The sequence below is a fragment of the Parambassis ranga genome, chromosome 2 (genome assembly GCF_900634625.1).
Source record: "Parambassis ranga chromosome 2, fParRan2.1, whole genome shotgun sequence".
NCBI classification, from domain to species: domain Eukaryota; kingdom Metazoa; phylum Chordata; class Actinopteri; family Ambassidae; genus Parambassis; species Parambassis ranga.
In genome coordinates, this window is record NC_041023.1 from 813,354 (window position 1) to 835,246 (window position 21,893).

Consider the following 21,893-nt stretch of genomic DNA (forward strand, 5'->3'; position numbering starts at 1 on the left):
ACACACACACACACAGACACACACACAGACACACACAACACACAACACACACACACAGACAGACACACACACACAGACACACACACACACAGACACACACACACACACACACACACACACACAGACAGACACACACACAGACACACACACACACACACACAGACACAACAGAGACAGACACACAAACGGAGACACACACACACAAACACACGGACACACACACAGACACACACACACACACACACAGACACACACACACACACACACAGACACACACACACACACACACACACACAGACACACACACAGACACACACACACACACAGACACACACACAGACACACACACACACACAGACAGACACAAACACAGACACACACACACACAGACACACACACACACACACACACAGACACACACACACACACACACACACAGACACACACACAGACACACACACACATTGACACACACACACACACGCTCATGCATCTAAACTTCTGTGTTTTGCTGCAGGCGGCGCTGAAACTGCCGAAGTCCACCGCAGAGGAAGTGAAAAGGTGAAGAGGTCATTCTGAGGCCGCTCTGATGGCGCTCTGATGGCGCTCTGATGGCGCTCTGATGACCTCAGAGCGACCACAAACCATTTCCAGGTCTGTGTGCATGTTTACGTTACATGTTTGTGCTGTGATGTCAGGAGAGATGCGGCGCTGCAGGACGGGTTGCAGCGAGCCGTCGGCGTCCCGCTGGCCCTCGCCGAGAGGATCAGCGCCCTCTGGCCGCCGCTGATGGAAATGGCCGCCCACGGAAACATCGGCTGCAAGTCGGACGCTCAGGTGAGACACGCACGCTGTTTCTACTGATGGACGCCTGACAGGACGCCGCAGTAAGACGCCGCTGTGTTTGCAGGTGGCAGCTAAAGCGCTGGAGGCGGGCGCGTACGGTGCGTACTTCAACGTCATGATCAACCTCAAAGACGTCACGGACGGCGCCTTCAAAGCAGCCGTGAGTCGCCGCGCGCTCCTCTAACGCCTGACGTGATGATTAAAGGTCACCGAGTCTGTTTGTCTTTCAGACGGAGAGGATGGCGGGCGCGCTGCTGCAGCAGGCCAGAGATGGCGCCGCTGCTGTGCTCGCTGCCGCAGAGAGCAGGAAGTGACAGGGAGCACTTGGGATGTGATGCTAATGTGATGCTAACGTAGCTACTGTTACAGGATAAAATGCACCAATCAGCACACAGGAGAGGCTGCTCTGTCTCCCCCTGGTGGTGAATCAAGTGAATGTTACATTAAAGCAGATTATAAATGATTTTTATTGATCGATCACTGTTTGTTATCAGCTGTAAATCATGGCGTCTGAACATTATTGATCTGAAGCTCCTCATGATGTGAACAGATTAAAGATGAAGTGATTCCATCAGTGTGACGAGTCTTCCTCCATCTTTCCACAACAACACATGCACACACAGCGCCCTCTTTTTGTGACCATTGTGGGGTTTTCTTTCCTTTAAAGAGGGGTACCAACAGTTTTGTCCACGTGTGCATGTGAAATTGGAAAAACCCCTCTTTAAACAGAGGAGGAGGTCCGAGGCATCAGCTCTCACCTGTTCACACCTCTGTCCCTTCACCCCTTCATTCAAACTCTAAGGCTGGGCCGTCAGCTGGTCCTGCACAGGCCCGACACAGGTTCTGGTCGTTAACTGACCATTAACCAGCTACAGGGATCTTAGTCTTAGTGTGAGTTCCTGCAAGATCCACCCACAGAGGTCCTGAACACATAAAGCTCAGATTCCAACCAGAACAGTAGCAGAACTGAAGAAGCCACCTGGGGGAGAAACGTCAAAAAACAATGCTGGAGTCCAGCTGCCTCGAATTAAGCTCTTGGAAAAGTTCAGTCTGTTAGTTTGCTGGTTCGAATCCCGTGAGGAGCAAAGTGCAGCAGCCTGCGTGCTTCCTTTTAATCCGCTTTAATCCGCTTTAATCTGTTTAATCTGTTGTGTAACAGTAGTTTTATATTTACCATCGTTGTTAAAAATCAATGAGGAGTTAATGTTGAATCTCTGACTCTTCTGTCTAAGTGGAGCTCAGCTCTGCCTCTACACCGCCATCTTGTGGAGGCACTTTGTAACTACAGGAGGGTTAAAGCAGCAAACTGGAGCGTCAGCCCTGTTAGCATCTGTGCTAGGTCTTCTTTAAACTTTGATCTTTAGGGTATGACGCTGTTTGGAACGTTGTTCAACTTTTGATCAATAAAGGCTGCTTCAACCCGCGCAGGAGAACCGGAAACACGCTGTCATGGCGCTAACCACACTTCCGGTTAGGAAAATAAAAGCGTTTGTTTTTATTCTATGACTTTTCACAATAAAACACACACACACACACAGACAGACACACACAGACACACACACACAGACACACACAGACAGACACACACACACTCACACACACAGACACAGACACACACACAGACACACAGACACACACAGACACACACACACACACTCGCACCACACACACACACACAGACACACACAGACACACACACACACACACACAGACACACACACACAGACACACACACACACACACACAGACACACACACACACACACACACACACGCCTCTGTTTGATCGGAGGTTGGTAAAGGTTTCAGTTTGTCCTGAAGGCGACACTTCCTGTCACAAGATAACCGGTGACCTTTGACCTGCAGGGCGGCCGGTGTGTTCAGGGACTCGGAGACGCTCGGTGGAGACACACACGGAGTTTCTGTCTGAGTTTGTGTTGGTTCAGTCAAACATTCCTGCTGTAATCCTGGTCTGCCGGAGCCTCGGGCTGCTCCTCTGACTCCTCCTCCTCACTCCAAAGTCCTCCTGCCTGAACACAGCAGCCAGACCAGGAGCAGCGCGCCCATGGAGGAGGAGGAAGAGGAGGAGGCCGCCAGGAGGCCGCACAAAACCTGCAGAGAGGTTTACTTCAGCGTCCTGCCGGACAAATACGAGCCGCTGAGCGAGGAGGAGGAGGAGGAGACGGTGGAGGAGAGGAGGAGGAGGAAGGAGGAGAAGAAGAGGAAGAAGAAGAGGAGGTACAAGAGGTACAGGAAGGTGAGAGGACCTTTGACCCAACACACACACACGCTCAGTTACCTGACCCCGCTGTGACCTCACTGGTCATGTGACAGAAACAGGAAGTAAAGCCTCTTCTTCTTCTGTGGTGGCAGAACATGGGCAAGGCGCTGCGCTTCAGCTGGCGCTGCCTGCTGGCCGGCCTGCAGATGATGGCGTCCTCGTACTCCACGCCGCTCTCCACGGTGGCCACGGTGGCGACGGGGGCTCAGCGAGCCAGCGGCAGCAAAGCATGGTGGGACGGCGGCCCTGAGCACAGACGATGATCGTTTGGTTGATGTAGTGTTAAAGGCTGACGGCTGCTCTGAGTTTAATAAAAAACTACAAACCAGACGCTGCTGCTGTTTCACTGCTCCTCATCATCCTCCTCCTCCTCGCTGTCCCCGCTCTGTCCAGCAGGTGTCGCTGTGCGGCGGTGCTGCCTCCTTACAGGGGATTTTTTTTTTTTTTTTTACCTTTATTAGAACTTAGACAAGGAACAGTGCCAGGGGGATACATATACAAACATTATTTTTACAATGAGAATTATACAAAAATATTGTATAGAGCACATAAACGTAAAGTCTTTATAGCTTTCAAATTAAGAGATTTTCTATAGTATGTTTGGCCTCATTCCTAAATGCAACCAAAACAGGTTTTTGATTTGTGTAACGACATTTGTGTATATACCATTTAGATAACAAAATAATAAGATTAATGAGGTAATATTGATTAGTCTTTGTGAGTGAAAAGGTCATGAAGCCAAACATTCTCCAAACAAAGGGAACAATCTGGATCAATAGAAGAGGAAATCAAATTCCAGACATCTGTCCAGAAGCTGGTGGAAGAAGCAAAGACCCAAACAAATGAAAGACGTCTTCAGAGGAACCCGAACAAAAAGAGCAGCTGGTATCAGGAATATTTTTAAAACGTTGTGCAAAAAAGACTTTAGAGGGGTAAACTCTGTGAATGATTCTGAAAGACACTTCTTTTATTTTATTATTGATCATGTATCTGCAGGTCAGCTCCAGATCTTCTTCCAGTCAAGGTTGCTTTTTAAATTATTCCAGTAAGAAACCAGATATGGAATAGAAACAGTTTTGTTTTGGAATAAAGCACGTATAGCTCGGTTACTGTTGCGTGTTGAGGAGAAACAAATCTGACCAATTCCATGTTTGGTAGGATCTATAGGCAGCAATGTTGGAGTCTGTCCTGCTTCTAAATAACATAAGGATACCAGCCGGGATCGCATTTATAACAACATTAAATTCACTAAGAGGAAATAAGACATTATATCTTAAGGTAAATGCTTCATATGTATACAGTGAGCCGTTGGAGTTAAATAACTGATGGACCAGAAGAATGTTGTGATTAAACCAGAAAGGGTCAAATAAAGATTTGTTCCTGTGTAAGATGTCCTTATTATTCCAAATGTAATATCTATGTTTATAAATCAAAGACCTGTTGATGAAAATAAGATCACTTTAAAGGGACTTTTTCAATATTGTAGTTACAAAATAAAAGAAAGTTCAAACCACCTACTTGAGAAAAAATAAAGTTTGGTATGAAATTCCAAATAGAAGATGGTTCTTGACAGATTGTCTAAGCCACTTGATTTTGAAGGTATTATTTAAGGTGTCAAAGGCCACCTTCATCATATGTTCATTATCACTGATTTTTTAATGTGGTGAGTTTTGTTTTTCCAGGTGAAGTTAAACAGCATTTTGTCGATAACTTTTAAAACCCTGTTAATGTCAAGGGATGAAGCAGCATATGTGAGGCTATGCCCTCAGCTTTGGTTCATAAGACTCTGCCTCTCAAAGACAAATCTCTCTGAAGCCACTGATGAAGTTTTTTTTGGGTTTTATCAATAATTGAATTAAAATTTAAATCACATCTGGTTTCCTTCTCTTTATTAATGACTATTCCGCGGTAAGTAACAGAGTCTTTTATAGGTATACTACAAATACAGGGGGTATTACAGGGTTTAAGAGCAAGCAGCTCACATTTCTTAATATTCAAGCAAAGTCCAGATGCAAGAGAAAAAGTATTTATCACATGGATAGCTAAAGGACCCTGAGCTATTGTTTAGAAACAAGGTTGTATCACCAGCCAGTCGACTGACACAGCTGCTTTCCAAACAATAAACCATGGGTGACAAAGGACATCAAGGCATCACTCAACAGGAAGAAGACAGCCTTCTTGAGTGGAGACGGAGAGGAGATGAGGAGGGCCCAGGCAGAGGTGAAGGAGAAGATTGAAGAGGGCAAGGAGAGCTACAGGAGGAAGCTGGAGAGCCAACCTGCCCGGAACAACTTGAGGGAGGTATGGAGTGGCATGCGAACCATCACCGGCCTCAATAGGATCTCTGACCAGCTGATGGATGGAGATCTGCAGGAGGCCAACCAGCTGAACCTGTTCTTCAACAGGTTTGACAGTCCACTCCCTGACCACCCTCCCCCTCCCCCTCCCTGTGATGCACCATTAACACCTGTCGATAACAACAATGTACCTCCTCCTCCTCCCCCTCCCCCTAACCACACTAACCAGTCTCACCCTCCAATCAATAACATCACCCTGCCCCCCTTACCCCACCTTCCATTAACAACCCCCCACCCTCCCCCATCAGATCTCTCTCTCTGCTCTTCTGTGTCCACAGTTACCATCACCACAGAAGATGTGAGGAGGGAGTTCAGTCGCCTACGACCGGGAAAAGCTGCAGGACCGGACGGACTCAGCCCCAGAGTACTCAGGGACTGTGCCACACAGCTGTGTGGGGTCTTCCAGCACATCTTCTCCCTGAGTCTGAGCCTGATGACTGTCCCTGCCCTGTGGAAGACAACATGCCTTGTTCCTGTGCCCAAGACCAAACATCCAAGCACACACAGCGACTACAGACCAGTTGCTCTGACTTCACATGTGATGAAGTCTCTGGAGAGGCTGGTCCTGAAACACCTGCGTGCTGTTGTGGAACCATCGCTGGACCCCCTGCAGTTTGCTTACCAGCCCCGTATTGGAGTGGAGGACGCCATCATCTACCTGCTGCACAGAGCACACACCTACTTGGAGGAGGCAGGTAACACTGTTAGAATCATGTTCTTTGATTTTTCCAGTGCGTTTAACACCGTGCAGCCTGCCCTTTTGAATAGGAAGCTCCTGGAAATGCAGGTAGAGACCCCACTGGTCACCTGGATCACTAACTATCTTACAGGTCGACCACAATTTGTGAGGCTGAGGAACACCGTCTCGGACACGATAGTGAGCAGCACGGGGGCACCCCAGGGCACGGTACTGTCTCCATTCCTGTTCACACTCTATACATCGGACTTCAGACACTGCTCACAGTCCTGCCACCTGCAGAAGTTCTCGGATGACTCTGCCATTGTGGGCTGTACCAGCAGAGGTCGGGAGGCGGAGTATATGAGTGTGGTGGACAGCTTTGTGGAGTGGTGTGGACAGAACCACCTGCAGCTGAATGTCACAAAGACAAGAGAGCTGGTGGTGGACTTCAGGAAGCACCAGACACTCCCAAACCCAGTCAGCATCAAGGGTACCAACGTGGACATTGTGGACAGCTACAAATACCTGGGTGTCCACATTGACCACAAACTGGACTGGTCCACAAACGCAGAGGCAATATACAGGAAGGGACAGAGTCGCCTGTATCTACTGAGGAGACTCAGGTCCTTTAACGTCTGCCAGACCATGCTGCAGATGTTTTACCACTCGGTGGTCTCCAGCGTCATCTTCTACGCTGTAGTGTGCTGGGGCAGCAGGATGAAGACGGCCGACACCAACAGACTCAACAAGCTCATTAGGAAGGCTGGCTCGGTGCTGGGAGTGGAGCTGGAGTCTGTGGTGGAGGTGACGGAGAGGAGGATGCTGAGGAAACTCCTCAGTATTCGTAACAACACGTCTCATTCCCTGCAGGACACACTGCTGTCCTACAGGAGCACATTCAGCCGTAGACTGAGACTACGAGGAGCAGCACAGAACGCCACAGGAGGTCCTTCCTGCCAGAGGCCATCAGACTGTATAACTCCTCCCCTTTCTGTAGGAGAGGAGCTGGATAATCATGTCAGGCATCACTGTCATTCCCTCCACTGGTCTATATTTATGTTTACTTAGCACCTCACATCTCCATATTTGTACCATGCATCATATATTGTGCTCATACTGTGTACTGTACTCTGATTTGGATTACAGTGACACTTATACTCTGATACTCTGTACTTAACTGCATGTAATGTAACTTGATACCTCTGGCACAAGAATTTCCTTCGGGATTAATAAAGTTTTGTCTTATCTTATCTTATCTTACAACAGAATCCATGAATTGACAGGTAGCTCTTCGCAGTATTCAGAATCATACAGTTTAAAGTCAGAGCAATATTTAGCTGTTTGTCCGGGCTCATCTGTAACATTGCCATTAATATTGAATTTTTGTATGGTATTACTTTTAGCTTGAAATCCTTCCTCTAGCCATCTCCTCCTACTTCTGACACAGCCCCCTCAGCCTTCCACCTATAAATGTCATCTAACTGGTTTAGTAGGTTGATTAATTGGTGACGATCATTTTCAGTTAAGTTTCCATGAGCTTGTTATTTTTGAGACAATGTTTTCTTCTTCAGCCCTTTTTGCCTTGACAAGTGAGCTAGAGTATGTTCTCAAGAATGTTGAAATAATCAAACAATTTGTCGTTCTCAACCTTCGAATTATACCCATAAAGGTTAACAAGTAAGATTAAAGTCTCATTGGTATTAATAACCAAAATAAAGACATGACCTGTAGGGTCACCTCCATTAAAGGAGTTCTTCAAAACAGCAGTACCTGCCGCTCGCTCTGAGCCATGAGAAAACCACATGTCGTCGCCCCACTGAGCCCTCCATAACCATCGTCCATAACTGACTGTGACTCCTGAAAAAAGGAAAAATCCGTTTTTTGGTGTTTTGCAAATAAAAATAAAGCTTTTCGTTTGACATTCTGTCTCAAGAGGAAACACAGAGAAAGACAGTGAAGAAAAGATCAAGTACTAAAAGAATAATCTCTATCCATTAAAGGGTTATAATGGTAAATCAGGCTGTATATCTGCAAAACTGTCTCCCTGTGGGTGAAAAACATTAAGTGTGGCAACTTTTCAGCTTGTGTATTATAAAAATAAGGTGCAGAGTGGGAGACTTTCTTTAAAATGTATATAAAGGAAAAACACCTTGACTTGTCCTCTGCTACTATAGTAACAAACCAATGTAATATGGTGACTCTTGAGTTTTGTTATGTCCTTAGCATACTGCTTCTTCTAGAAAGAAGACACAAGAGTTTTGCAAGTACAATAATGCAACAAGGATCAATAACCTCGAAAAAAGGCAAAGTAAAGTCCTTCAGGCGTGGGGAGCCACAGTGGAGGGTGATGTGTTCACCTGCGAACAGTCCGGGTGTTCGAGTACCTGTGAGGTGAGCCTTCTTTCCATCTTTCCAGCCGCTGCAATCATGGACCACAGCTTGTTGCGTGTAGCCTTGTCATCCACTGTTGGATCTTCAGCGAACCTCAGCCTGTTAGTTTTGAGGTATTCGCCACAGAAGATCTCTTGAAGACCTGTTAGTAAAGTGGACAAAGGTGGTCCTGGGTCTGTTTTCAGGTCCCTGGTTCTTCCCAAGGCGGTGGACAATATCAATGTTTTCTGCAATTTTCTGCTGAGAAGTTGAAGTTGAGAATGTTGATGACTTTGGCTTTGATGTCTTCTGCGCTACCTTCAGGGACGCCGTGGAGTCTGAGGTTCCATCCTGCCGCATCTTTCAGCCTCATCGAGCTTTTGCTGCAGGTCTATCTGCTGTTCATACCTTCTGATGCAGTTTGATTTCCTTCACATCACACTTAAGTGATTCAACTTCTGCAAATGCAAAATCCACTGATTTTTCAAAGCTTCGATGCTCACTGCACGCTTTGTGATCATGTCCTCCAGATTATCAGCACGCACATCTCGGTCGCAGTTTCAGAGCTTTGTAGTCATGATCCATGTGGACTGAGGCAGGAGCAGCAGCTGAAGAGCTTGTTGAAGTCTTGTTAGCATTTAAGGGAACTCCAAAAATCTGAGAGAGAGACTGTTTAACACTGGTTGTAGGTGTTTAAAGCATCATGTTAGGACCAACGATACCAGAGGACAGAGATTCGAGACACTGCTCAACCATGAAAACATGCGTCTGCTACGGTCGCCATCTTGGAGGACCTCCTCCTTACAGGGGATCATGGAGGCGGAGTGAAGAAGCGTCCTGCTGACAGCAGCAGCTGCACACACACACACACACACACACACACTCACACACTCAGAGCTCCCATGTCTCCGCTGCAGCTCTCCGTCTACTGCCGCCTCTCTCTCGTCTTCTTCTTCAACTCTTTCCTCTTCTTCCTCGACATTTTCACGGACGCCGTCGCCGGTGAAACGTGTCGTCATGACAACGGTACCGGCGCGTCTGAGTCTTGGCGCGGAACTGAGACACCGGGAGGAGAGAGCAACCAATCAGAGAGCGGAGAAGTTTCTGCGGGTGAAGCAGGTTGGAGGAGCCGAGATGTGAGTCCAGACTGTGAGAGTTTATTTACAGAGAGGAAGAAGAACGAGGACGAGAAATCATTCAGAGCTCCGTTAATCACCGTGTGTGTGTGTGTGTGTGTGTGTGTCTGTGTGTGTCTGTGTGTGTGTGTGTCAGGCAGTGTGTGCTTGGACAGGCTGGTTGTCTTATGGTCAGACTGTCTTCATGGTTGGGCTGCTGCTGGGCTCTCTGATTGGAGGAGCATTATCTGACCGGTACACACACACACACACACAGACACACACAGACACACACACAGACACACACAGACACAGACACACACAGACACAGACACACACAGACACAGACACACACACACACACAGACACACACACAGACACACACAGACACAGACACACACAGACACAGACACACACAGACACAGACACACACACACAGACACAGACACAGACACACACACACAGACACACACAGACACAGACACACACAGACACAGACACACACAGACACAGACACAGACACACACACACACACACACCTATACACACACACACACTCCTGACCTCCTCCCTCTGCAGGTACGGGAAGCGCCCGGTGCTCCTGGCCTCCGTCTTCCTGCACGCCGTGTGTGGTCTGGTGCCCGCCGTGCTTCCTCAGCCGCTCCTCTTCCTCGCCATCCGCTGCCTGACGGGCGTCTGCTGCTGCTGCATCAACATCTGCGCCTTCAGCCTGGGTAAACCTGAGCCACACGTCTCTGATGTGATGCGCCCACTGTGGGAGGCTCGCTCAGGAAGCCAGCGCTCCTGACCTCTGACCTCCAGCTGCTGAGCTCCACAGAGGCCATCAATTACCGGCATGCTCCGACACGCACTCACAGCTTCAGACTCAGACATGTGACCTGTGTCCCAGAAACCCACTCCCTGTGTGTGTGTGTGTTGCAGCGGTGGAGTGGACTCTGCCTGCCGCCCGCCTCTGGCCGCCGGCCTTCCTGCCGTTCTGCTTCAGCCTGGGGACGATGGGCGGAGCCCCCCTGGCCTGGCTCAGCCCCACCTGGAGGCAGCTGCACCTGGCGCTGTCGCTACCGCAGCTCGTCTGCCTGCCGTTCTACCTGTAAGCTGCTCCGTCTGTGGCCCCGCCTCCTGTCAGAGGCCCCGCCTCCTCAGAGGCCCCGCCTCCTGTCAGAGGCCGCCGCTGAAGCGTCTCCGTCTGTCTCCGTCTGTCTCCACAGGTCCATCCCGGAGTCCCCTCGCTGGCTGCTGCTGAAGAGGAGGACTGACATCCTGCAGCGTTACCGTGGCAACAGCCCTGCAGACAAACAGTGTCTGGACCTGGTAAACAAACATGGCTGACCTTTCACCTCAGTGTGATAATGAGTCAACTGCTGTATATGTGTGTGTGTAGCTGCTGGACTCGGCCTGGTCTGACCTGCAGAAAGCCACTGAAGCGCAGAGGGAGGACCTTGCCCCCAGTGACATCATCCACCTGAGACACCCGACTGTCCTGCTGCGGCTGTCAATCATGAGCTACCTGAGGTACCGCCCACACCTTTTCAAAATAAAGTTCACATGCGTCAGTTAAAGGTCTTCCTCCTGCAGCGTCGCCTCAGCGCTGACCTACTTCGGGATCTGCATGAACATCGGCTCGTTCGGCGTCGGCATTTACTCCGCCCAGTTCTTCTCCGGCCTATCAGAGGCTCCCTGCCTCCTCGTCCCATTGATTCGCCTGGGCCGCCGGCCGATCAGCATGCTGGCCCTGTTCCTGAGCGGCGTGGCCTGCTTCCTGTCGCTGCTGCTGTCCCAGTCCTGCGGTGAGCAGACGTCCGCTTCACATCACAACATCTGTTAGCATGTTAGCATCAGCTGTCTGTGTGCTGACCTGTGCAGGTGAGCCCATCCTGGTGATGAGCCTGGCTCTGCTGGGGAAGCTCTGCATCCTGGCGGCCATCTTCATCTCCACGCTGTACAGCATCGAGCTCTTCCCCACGGTGGTCAGGTAGGAAGCGGCGCCGCACGTCTTCACACCTGTTCACCAGCGTCCTCACAGTGGTGTGATGTCACTCTGACTCAGGCAGCGCTGCGTGTCGCTCGTCAACCTCTGCTTCCGTGTCGGCTGTCTGGTCAACACCCTCGTTCCCCCTAGTTCCGATGGAGCCATCTCATTGGCTGCCATGGTGGCGTACAGCAGCGGACCAATCATAGGCTGCGGCCTGTGCCTGCTGCTCCCGGAGACCAGCGGCGTCCCACTTCCTGATTCGGTGGAGGACTGTGACAGGCAGCCTTGGCCCCGCCCACCCTGCCTGGGCACCCCGAGCACGTCGACGGTCCGGACACGGTGAGCGTCATCCACACAGATATTTAACCCTTCGCATTTTTACAGTGTTACTGTGCACAGGAGGACGACAGCCAATCACGCTGAATGTTTGGTGATGCATTCAAAGACCATCAGAAAGTTAGGGAAAAAAACACTGAGCGTTCCTGTTCATTTACAGTGTGTGTGTGTGTGTGTGTTTTCAGGAGCCAAAGCAGGAAGCTGGAGCTGCCCCCCACAGAGAAGGAGGACACACACACAGCGAACACACACACAGGACTGATGAACACAGTCTGAGGAGGACTTGTACTCATTGTTGTCATGTTGTTGTTGTTGTTGTTGTTTTCATCAGTGATAATAAACAAACTCCTCTCTCATCAGTTGTCAGAGTTTTAGTATCAGAGTACGAACAACAACAACATGACAGACTGGTGACCACAGCCCCCTCTGCAGGACAAACTCTGAACTGCAACAACACAATTTCTGTGAACTATCTACATTTTCTACATTTCTTTATATTTGTTTAGACAAAGTGTTTTATTGTTATACCTTATAAAAGATCAAAAAGAAAAACGTGTACCATTAAAATAGTTTTATTTGTGGATTCTTACACCCAAAAACACCACAATAAAAAAGTGTACATATAATAAGAACTTCCAGCAGAACCTTAAATACTGAAGGAAACATGATCCCCTCTTTGTTTCACAGAGTGGAGTAAGTGCAGGCTCAGGTAGGAAACCTGAAAACATAGAGCTCCACCTAGAAGCACTGTAACATCATCCCGTTTCTCTCTACAGCAGCAGTGTACATGCAGTTCCCATCTAACACCAGCAGGGGGCCACCTCAGTATGTGACAAAGTTTGCAGGAAAGATCCCGACCTGTCCGTCGTCCCGCTGCCCCTCCCACCAGTCGTACTGCGACTCGGTCTTGGTGAGAACGGTGATGCGGTCGCCGGGGACGAAGCTCAGGTCGCCGGGCTGCTGCCCTGTGAAGGGGTGGGTTGCCGTGACAACCAGCTGCCCCGAGGCGCCACCTGCTGACGATGCACCACCTGCAGGGGGTGCATTAAATTATATTTTACTGTAACACACACACACACACACGAATGTGTGACAACAACAACGACACAAAGTGAAAAGCTTTCTACCGTAAGTCTGAGAGCTCCTGGAGCCAAACTGGCCTGAAACAGAGACAAAAACTTTATATATATAGAAATTCAGCAGCAGTCACATGACAAAAACAATCACAGTGATTGGCTGATCTGCAGCTGATGTCTGTTACTTTGCACAGAGACACTGTGTGAACACTGGGGGGCGCTGCAGCCTCAGAGCTGACAGTCACGTCCTGTAGACTGAACACAGACGATCCACACATTCAGATTAATTATTCACACACACACACACACACACACACACACACACACACACACACACACACACACACACACACACACACACACACACACACACACACACACACACACACACACACACACACACACACACACACACACACACACACACACACACACACACACACACACACACACACACACACACACACGCTGCTTCATCAAGGTCATGAGTTAATAACAGACCTGAGTACACACCTGGCTTCTATGCCTCTGTGAGAACCTTCTAGACTGAGCAAACAGACCAGAAGAAGGTGAAGCAGGACACAAGGACACAATGAAGGAAACAAGGACGCAATGAAGGAAACAAGGACACAATGAAGGAAACAAGGAGACAAACAAGGGGAGAAGAACAAGAAGGAAGAGTCGGTGATGGAGAACTCACCTGAGGTTTCAGATTTGTAGACGGAGATGCTCGGGTAGAGAGCGTTTTTCTTTCCTCCTCCTGCACACACACACAGACACACACAGACACACACACAGGGTTATACAACAATAAACAAACAATAAACAAACAACACAAACAGCTGTGTAGGAGGTTTACCAGCGTCGGTGGCCGGCGATCGGTAGCTGCTTGACGCCGTCTGCTGGGGCGGAGCTGGAGGCCTGGATGGAGGACCAGATGACTGGACACACACACAGTGAACACACACACAGTGAACACACACACAGTGAACACACTGCAGACGAAGCACTCAGCTGAAGTGACAGCAACCTTCAGACCTTCAGGCGCAGGTTCTTGCTGGTCCAGTCCGCGGTGTACGCCTCGGTGTAGGACTCCAGGACGTGGTACAGGTCGTAGCACTCCGACGGTGGCTCCACGTCTCCATTCAAAATGCCGGACGCACGGACGTCCTGGGCGTAGAACCTGCAAGCCAATCATCCAATCAGAATGAAGCACTGAGCGGAGGCACGCGGCAGGCGCGGGTGGAGGCGGCGAGTGTCGTACTTGCGGTTGGTTTCTTTGCGTTCGATCAGGTAGGATCCTTCCAGAGAAATCCCTGCAAACAGGCCCCTGGAGCGGCAGTAGGTGAAGACGGCGGCGGTGCTGCGCAGGGCCACGTCGGCCTCCACGTTCCTGTCACGCACACACAGACGCACAAAATGACCACAAACCTGTCTTACTGCAGTGTGGAGGCGCTAACGTGCTGCTGATGTCAGCAGGCTGGCCACGCCCACACACACACACGCGCCCTGAAACCACGAAGACCTCATTATTCTAAAATCAGCCTGCCAGTCTGGAAAGTCAAACCCACAAACCCACACTGTCAGCGAACGCCCCGCGGGCAGCAGCAAACCTGTAATTTACAGCAACAGTAAACACAGCACAGACGCAGCAGGAACCCACCTGCCCACGGGGCCCACGGCCACGGTGCAGTTCCCACCCAGCGTCAGGTTCCCGCCCTTGGTGAAGGCCTCGATGGCCCTGCGCTGGTTCAGGATGATCACCAGGTCCGACACCTGCGGGCAGCCATCTTATTTACACACTTCAACAGGTGTGCGCGGTGCGTTCAAGGACAGGCGCAAAGAGCTGAATCACGTTCTATTTTTATCTGATGAAGTAAAAGTAGAAGAGTCACCTCCACCCCGATCTCAAAGCCTCCGCCCAGGCCTGCAATGCCGATGGCTGAAGGTGCCGACCAACCTGAACACACACACACACACAGTCAGAGTCAGAGTGTGTGTGATTCATGGTCAAAGAATCTGCACGGGCCGGTGCTGATGACTCTTCTTACGTCTGTCGGCGAGCCTGGCGATGACGATGCCGCTGCCGCCTCTGGCTGTGATCATGAAGCCGGCCTTGATGACGGAGATGATGGCCAGACCCTCGGCCTTCGCGATCACATGAGCTACAACACAGACACACACATCTCACACACAGCGACGGACACAGAGCTGCCCGTGGAGGCGGGTTTACCTGGGATGAGCTTGTCCGGCCCGTTCCTGCTGGAGATTTCAGTGAAGTCTCTGAGGATCTTGGCGGCTTTCTTGGCCTCGGACTTCAGGTTGGACGGGATGGGGTTACTCACTGCAAACACCGAGAGCACACAGTCTGATCGGTCACTGATCAGCAGATCAGTAGTATAGTCTAAGTATATTCTGATTTTTCAGATTACATGACTTGGATTACTTTGCTCCTTTAATCTGATGATAAATCAGAGGCTGGTTTCAGGTCCTGTCCTGCAGCTCTGGACAGCAGAGACCGGTCTGCCAGCATGCCTCCTGCTGCTGCAGCACATTCCTGACACATGACGCAACCCCACCTCGCCCTGCAGCCGGGCGGAGGAGACACCATCCTCACCACGCTGATGAAGAGCCATCAGACTCTGCTCTGTGGTGGTTAGGAGGTGTCCAGCACATGTCCAGCAGCACTGAGCATGTGCGTGGAGTCACCTCTGTCGCCATGACGATCCTTCATCAACAGACTGATCACTACACTGCTGAGGACTCATCAACCAATCACAGCCTCACTCCCTGTATCTGTGGCGTGTGTGTGTGTGTGTGTGTGTGTGTGTGTGTGTGTGTGTGTGTGTGTGTGTGTGTGTGTGTGTGTGTGTGTGTGTACCTGTGCGTGTCTGTGTGTGTGTGTGTGATTCTAGTGAATAAATGATAATAAACTAAATATTGAAGCCATGCGTCATGTGACAACCACGGTGTGTTTCAGACCAATCCATGTGTCTGTTGAAGCTAACCTTAGCAAACGTCCAAGCTAACTGTTTGTGATGCTAACCATAGCTGCTAGCAGCGTAAATCAATCAAATGTTAGCAAAACAAACACACTCTCACACTTCCGGGTTCCCACTTTGTAAACAGGAAGTACGAGCCACTTCTTACTATTAGCATTAGCAGCTAACGTGGTGTGGAGGATTTAGCGCCCTCTAGGTGGTCCCTTCGCCGGATGCCGGGCCGGCTCTACTGCAGCAGGTAGTTTGTCCGCTCCGGGCTGCTGTAGAAACATGGCGGCTCCACACTGAAGCTAAGCTAACGAGACGAACTGTAAGGTTACTGTAAGGACGGAAGCCGAGCAGCTCTGACGGCTCCTCCACGGCGACACATCACCAGGAAAACCGGCACTAACACGACTGCGCATGTTCACAGCTGATCGATACATGTTCCACAGATACATTGATCAATATGTCCATCAGACAGAAGTGTGGAGAACATCCACAGCTGGGCATGAACTCACTTGTGTTCGCTCCTCTCCTCCGTCTGTGTACCTGCTGACAGGTGAGCCGCGCGAGTCCCTCTCCCTCTTCTCGCCTCACTTCCGCCTTACCTGTCAGCCGGAAACCGCTCACACCTCACGTAAAGCGGCAACAGGTGAAGCTAATGAGATCACACAGGTGTTTATGAAAGCGCGTTGCTAAGGAGACAGAGGTCGCGCGGGCCTCGCGTGCCAAGGTGTCAGCCTGGGCGCGTTCCCGTGTGTCCCTGTGGATCCACTGGGCGCGTTACCGACAAAGTGACCGCGCTTTGCCCTGACCTCAAACTGTCAGGCGCGCACAGGCTTTTATTTTGTAAAGACACCAGAGTCACGTGACAGGCAGGGGGAGGATTTTATTGACCAAAAGGACAAATCAATAAGTATTATTCACAAAAAATGTTACTCATCATCTGAATAAACACATTTTAAAAATCTAAAAATAAAATAAATGCTGCTTCCAGGCCACAGGCGAGCAGCAGAGGACCAGACATCAAACCACAGCAGCCAATGCTCACCTGTCCTCAGCTCTGCCGACACTCACCTGAGCCTGTCCTCATAGGCTCTGATCAGGCCGGAAGCTCCGCCCCCGCCGGCTCTTCCTCCTCTCTGTATGTTTAGAGGAAGAGGAGCAGACGGAGGGAGAAGTTAAATATTATTACTGTGAAGTATTTTAATGTTTCCCTCTCTTTAAATAGCCTGCTGGATAAACATCAGCCTGACTGCAGCCATTTGTCTTCCTGATGTGTTCCCACTGCAAGCGTGTGTGTGTGTGTGTGTGTGTGTGTGTGTGTGTGTGTGCTGAACAGGCCTCACACACACACACACACCATGGTGTGAGAGAATCAGAAACTTGCAGCTGTCAATCTCAGCTCCCCTCCCAGGTATGTCAGACACGCTGTGTGCGTGCAGTCACATCAGGAATGTGTTTATTTAAAGTGTGTGTGTGTGTGTGTGTGTGTGTGTGTGTGTGTGTGTGTGTGTGTGTGGTGCAGACAGCAGCAGTCAGACCTGGCACAGCTTCAGCTGTAATTCATCACAGATTAGTCATTACCTGCCTCAGGAATCAGGGCCCGATCCTGTTTGTTACACAACACACACACACAGGTGGAGACAGGGGGCGCCACCGAGACAGCCCTCCATCTCTGTCTGCTGAGTGCGTCTGAAAGTCTTCATCACAGCGAAGATGTTCAGACCTCCACACTGAAGGAATGAAGCAGCATTAAATGGAAGCTTCAGAACGTGTGTGTGAGCTGTGTGTGTGTGTGACCTGTGTGTGTGAACTGTGTGTGTGTGTGTGACCTGTGTGTGTGTGTGAGACCTGTGTGTGTGAACTGTGTGTGAGCTGTGTGTGTGTGTGACCTGTGTGTGTGTGTGTGTGTGAGTGTGTGTGTGTGTGTGTGTGTGAGAGCTGTGTGTGTGAGCTGTGTGTGTGTGAACTGTGTGTGAGCTGTGTGTGTGTGTGTGTGTGTGTGTGTGTGTGAGAGCTGTGTGTGTGTGAACTGTGTGTGAGCTGTGTGTGTGTGTGTGTGTGTGTGTGAGAGCTGTGTGTGTGTGAACTGTGTGTGAGTGTGTGTGTGTGTGTGTGTGAGAGCTGTGTGTGTGTGAACTGTGTGTGAGCTGTGTGTGTGTGTGTGTGAGCTGTGTGTGTGTGTGTGTGTGTGAGCTGTGTGTGTGTGTGTGTGTGTGTGTGAGCTGTGTGTGTGTGTGTGTGTGTGTGAGCTGTGTGTGTGTGTGTGTGTGTGAGCTGTGTGTGTGTGTGTGTGTGTGAGCTGTGTGTGTGTGTGTGTGTGTGAGCTGTGTGTGTGTGTGTGTGTGTGTGAGCTGTGTGTGTGTGTGTGTGTGTGTGTGTGAGCTGTGTGTGTGTGAGCTGTGTGTGTGTGTGTGTGTGTGAGCTGTGTGTGTGTGTGAGTGTGTGTGAGCTGTGTGTGTGTGTGAGCTGTGTGTGTGTGTGTGTGGTCATGTGGGTCAGGATTCATGGCTGTAATATCATGTGAAAGCAGCTCGGTTTCATCCTGAACTCCACCGCACAGAAACACTCATTCATCTGCAGATCAGCTGCTTCTGTCTGCACACGACGCAACACAGCTCTCACACACAGCTCACACACACACACAGCTCACACACACACAGCTCACACACACACACACACAGCTCTCACACACACACACACACACACACACAGGTCACACACACACACACAGCTCACACACACACAGCTCACACACACACAGGTCACACACACACAGCTCACACACACACAGCTCACACACACACAGCTCACACACACACAGGTCACACACACACAGCTCACACACACACAGCTCACACACACACAGCTCACACACACACAGCTCACACACACACAGCCCAGATCTGCTGAATGCTCTCTGAATCTTTGTCATGTGACTTCTGGAAATAAAATAATGGATAATATATATTTTCACATGGTGCATTCAGGGACCACTGGAAAGAAAGAGTCCTCTTTACATTCTGAGTAATGGAGCACAGCGCCCCCTGTGGAGGACTGGGGAGTGCAGTCTTACTGTTATGAGGCCCTCATAACCTCACCTCACTGATCACACACACACACACACACACACCTGTGAGAGTAAAGATGAGTCTAAGTTGTTGCCAAAACTGCTGCAGAGCTGGTCGGACTGCAAACACACACACAGACACACACACCTGACAGTTTAGTTAATTACAGTGAAATGAGTGAGCGGTCAGACAGACAGATCATCACCTCGTTAGCTGTGACAGTTACCGTGGCAACAGTCTGATCAGACTCACACAGCTGCAGACAGGTTTGTGCTTTAATGACAAAGCTCCGAGCAGAGTGTGTGTAAGTGTGTGTGTGTGAGCAGCAGCAGCAGCAGCCAAAGTCAACACACTGCTGCTATGTGGTTCGGCCTGTCAGGCGTACCACAGGGACCGGGCCGTGTTTGGTCGGCGATGATGATGATGATGGCGGTAACAATTATGGACTGTCAAACACGCCTGTTGCCTGGACGCCCCAAACTTCCAGCCAATCAGAGTGGAGGATCAAACACCTGAAATGCTCTTCACCTTCTGCAGATTGGTGGGTGTGGCTGCCCAAGCCCCGCCCCCAAGGCCCATATAAGGCCTGACGAGCAGTGATGACATCACCGAGAGCTCCTTCAGCTCTGTTCAGATAATCCAAACATCATGCGTGTCAAACCTTTATTCCTCTGTCACACTGCACAAACACTATAAATATCACAGTCTGTCTGTCAGAGGCTCCGCCCACAGCGTCCAACGGAAACACATCGTTTCTGGGTCCATCACCCCGAAAACAGCAACAACATGCTGAGAAGTCTTTTTAATCCACAGATCGTCCACCGTCGCCCCGCCCACAGCGCTCTGACGGAGACTCCTCATTGGCTGCAGTCCCTCACTGCACTGTGTGCCTCCCGGTTGTCGTGGCAACGGCTCTGCAAAGACAAAGCCAGAAGAGACAGGAAGTGAGAAAACACCTCACTGGTCCACATGGTTCTGAAGGTTCTGTGCCTCGTTTCCCCGGCAACGATTGATGCTGCTATGTGATGAACAGGAAGTCCTCCGCGGGCCGGACTGTGATGTTCTCCTGACTCTCTGCTCCGCACCGGCCCGAGCTGTTTATGTTGCTGCTGTGGTCTCCATGGAAACGCCCGATCGCTGGCGGTGCTCACAGTGATGAGTCTGGGTCAGCATGTGGTGTTTGGTTCCACCTGCTCTGACCTCTGACCTCAGGCTGACACAGCACGGCGTGTGTGTGTGTGTGTGTGTGTGTGTGTGTCTGTGTGTGTGCATCTCACCGGCTGTTTATCTCTGCGTGCAGCGCGGGCTCCTGGCCAGCTGGGTCAGCAGACGAGCACATCGTTTGTAATCTGCAGAGGAAGCAAACAACAGCGTCTAAGAACAGACACCACCTGCAGCGTCACAAGGGTTAGCCTAGCTTAGCATAAGGAGCGTTAGCCTGCAGGAGAAGGAAACAAACAGCCGCAGAGGGAGGCCAGTGAACCGTCAGATTGATGTAAACAGCTGTGAGCCTCCACAGCTCCATAGCTTCACCTGCCACACACACGCCTGTACTCGCAGACACACACACACTGTCCAAGATAAACACTGAGCTACATGCATGAGTTCAGATCATCAGAGCTGCTGCTGTTCTGACACGCAGTATAACACACTCTCAGCCTCTACACACACACACACACACAGAGGCCGTGTGCTGGCGGTGGGCGGGGCTACTCACAGGCGGGCACCGTGCAGTCCCTGGTGTTGTGGTACAGACGGTGGAACTGCTTCCTGCACTTAGGGTCAAAGTAAAGAGGACCTGCGGACAAAGAGACACGTCTCACTCTGTCCCAGACTGTCCCAAACTGCAGGACGGACACTGTGGACGCTGGCGGTCCTACCTGTCAGGTGTCGGATGAACTTCTCCTTGTGACGCGGGTCTCTGGACTGACTCTCTGCAAAGAAGGAGGACAGACTGCTGTGATTGGTCGCCTGGTGTCAGGGTCTCAGTCTGAGGTCACAGTGGGCCCCCAAAGTACAGCACAGGGGCCAAACAGGAAGTGGCGTCACAAGCAGGCGGACCGGGGTCCCATCAGCACTAACAGCACTGAGACATACTGACCCGGGCTGTGGTGAGACCGGACCCGCCTCTCCAGGACCTTCGCCGCGTGCCCGCTCAGCCCCGCCGGGGTCTCCATCCTCGTCCTCGCGTATCGGCCGACCGGCTCCAGCGCGTCCACGCGGCCCTCCGCCCGGGTGCCGGCGCCTCTGAGCAGCGCGGCCGCGGTGCAGCGTCCCGCGGCCAGCAGCAGGAGCAGGAGCGCGGACAGGACCGGGAGCCGCGCGAGCAGCATCAGTGCAGACCTGAGGAGACGCGCGCGGTCAGAGCTCACTGATTGGTTGTTCGTGTTATTTTGAAGACTGCACGTGGTCTTCATCACTTCTGACAAACTTTAGTGATGAGGACCGCGCGCGTGTGTGTGTCTCACCTCTCCTCTTTGCGCGCCTGCGCGCGCCTCCTGATCAGCGGCTCCTCCAACTTTCTATCCCGGGTTAGTGTCGATCCGAGCCGCGTGCAGAGCGGTGGCATCCTAGACAGGCGCGTGGAGCCTTCTTCTTCATCATCATCCTCCTCCTCAGCCGGTCCTTCCCGCGGCGGCAGGCAGCGAGCCGCGCGGGTTCATGCCTCACCTGGTGACCTCCTGAGACTGATCGATCAGAGCCGCGCGCGCCGTCTGTACAAGTAACCCTCCGTGTGTGTCTCTGTCTGCACGCGCGCAACTCTGCCGCCAGATCACGGAAAT

The 21,893-nt window shown here is 51.0% G+C and overlaps 5 protein-coding genes across 8 annotated transcripts in view; 3 read left to right on the forward strand and 2 right to left on the reverse strand.

The window, feature by feature from the left end:
- The window catches only part of LOC114432003 (formimidoyltransferase-cyclodeaminase-like), a 5,332-nt gene extending 3,912 nt beyond the window's left edge, over positions 1–1,420 (forward strand). The window contains exons 11-14 of the mRNA XM_028399750.1: positions 518–561; positions 699–837; positions 911–1,006; positions 1,077–1,420. Of these exons, the coding sequence (XP_028255551.1) occupies positions 518–561; positions 699–837; positions 911–1,006; positions 1,077–1,160 (363 nt within the window). The 3' untranslated portion in view covers positions 1,161–1,420. The remainder of the gene's footprint in view (positions 1–517; positions 562–698; positions 838–910; positions 1,007–1,076) is intronic.
- Positions 1,421–2,592: 1,172 nt separating this feature from the next.
- On the forward strand, positions 2,593–3,456 carry LOC114432071 (uncharacterized protein C1orf115-like). The gene is made up of 2 exons (XM_028399855.1): positions 2,593–3,102; positions 3,219–3,456. Exons 1-2 carry the CDS (start codon positions 2,911–2,913, stop codon positions 3,387–3,389), a joined length of 363 nt encoding a protein of 120 aa, XP_028255656.1. The 5' UTR covers positions 2,593–2,910; the 3' UTR covers positions 3,390–3,456.
- Positions 3,457–9,424: 5,968 nt separating this feature from the next.
- On the forward strand, positions 9,425–12,252 carry LOC114431688 (solute carrier family 22 member 6-like). Its single transcript, XM_028399275.1, has 10 exons — positions 9,425–9,668; positions 9,805–9,902; positions 10,227–10,381; positions 10,590–10,758; positions 10,877–10,979; positions 11,050–11,180; positions 11,244–11,455; positions 11,532–11,640; positions 11,716–11,979; positions 12,162–12,252. Exons 1-10 carry the CDS (start codon positions 9,435–9,437, stop codon positions 12,250–12,252), a joined length of 1,566 nt encoding a protein of 521 aa, XP_028255076.1. The 5' UTR covers positions 9,425–9,434.
- A 280-nt stretch (positions 12,253–12,532) lies between these two features.
- Positions 12,533–16,803, reverse strand: LOC114432039 (SH3 domain-containing YSC84-like protein 1). 4 transcript variants are annotated; one of them, XM_028399803.1, is made up of 11 exons: positions 16,555–16,803; positions 15,286–15,396; positions 15,104–15,217; positions 14,948–15,012; positions 14,809–14,828; positions 14,317–14,424; positions 14,091–14,235; positions 13,912–13,993; positions 13,753–13,812; positions 13,104–13,136; positions 12,533–13,007 (listed from the first exon to the last, which is right to left on the reverse strand). In XM_028399803.1, coding segments are annotated over exons 1-11 (948 nt in total). In that variant the 5' UTR covers positions 16,556–16,803; the 3' UTR covers positions 12,533–12,798. The 4 variants fall into 4 exon arrangements, with proteins under 4 accessions (XP_028255604.1, XP_028255601.1, XP_028255603.1 ...); XM_028399800.1 differs by having other exon boundaries at positions 14,317–14,445; positions 14,716–14,828; positions 16,555–16,801; XM_028399802.1 differs by lacking the exon at positions 16,555–16,803 and adding an exon at positions 16,203–16,527 and having other exon boundaries at positions 14,317–14,445; positions 14,716–14,828.
- A 3,036-nt stretch (positions 16,804–19,839) lies between these two features.
- On the reverse strand, positions 19,840–21,865 carry LOC114432061 (ALK and LTK ligand 2-like). The gene is made up of 6 exons (XM_028399839.1): positions 21,579–21,865; positions 21,212–21,453; positions 20,991–21,044; positions 20,828–20,908; positions 20,388–20,459; positions 19,840–20,024 (listed from the first exon to the last, which is right to left on the reverse strand). Exons 1-5 carry the CDS (start codon positions 21,677–21,679, stop codon positions 20,395–20,397), a joined length of 543 nt encoding a protein of 180 aa, XP_028255640.1. The 5' UTR covers positions 21,680–21,865; the 3' UTR covers positions 19,840–20,024; positions 20,388–20,394.
- Positions 21,866–21,893: the final 28 nt, after the last annotated feature.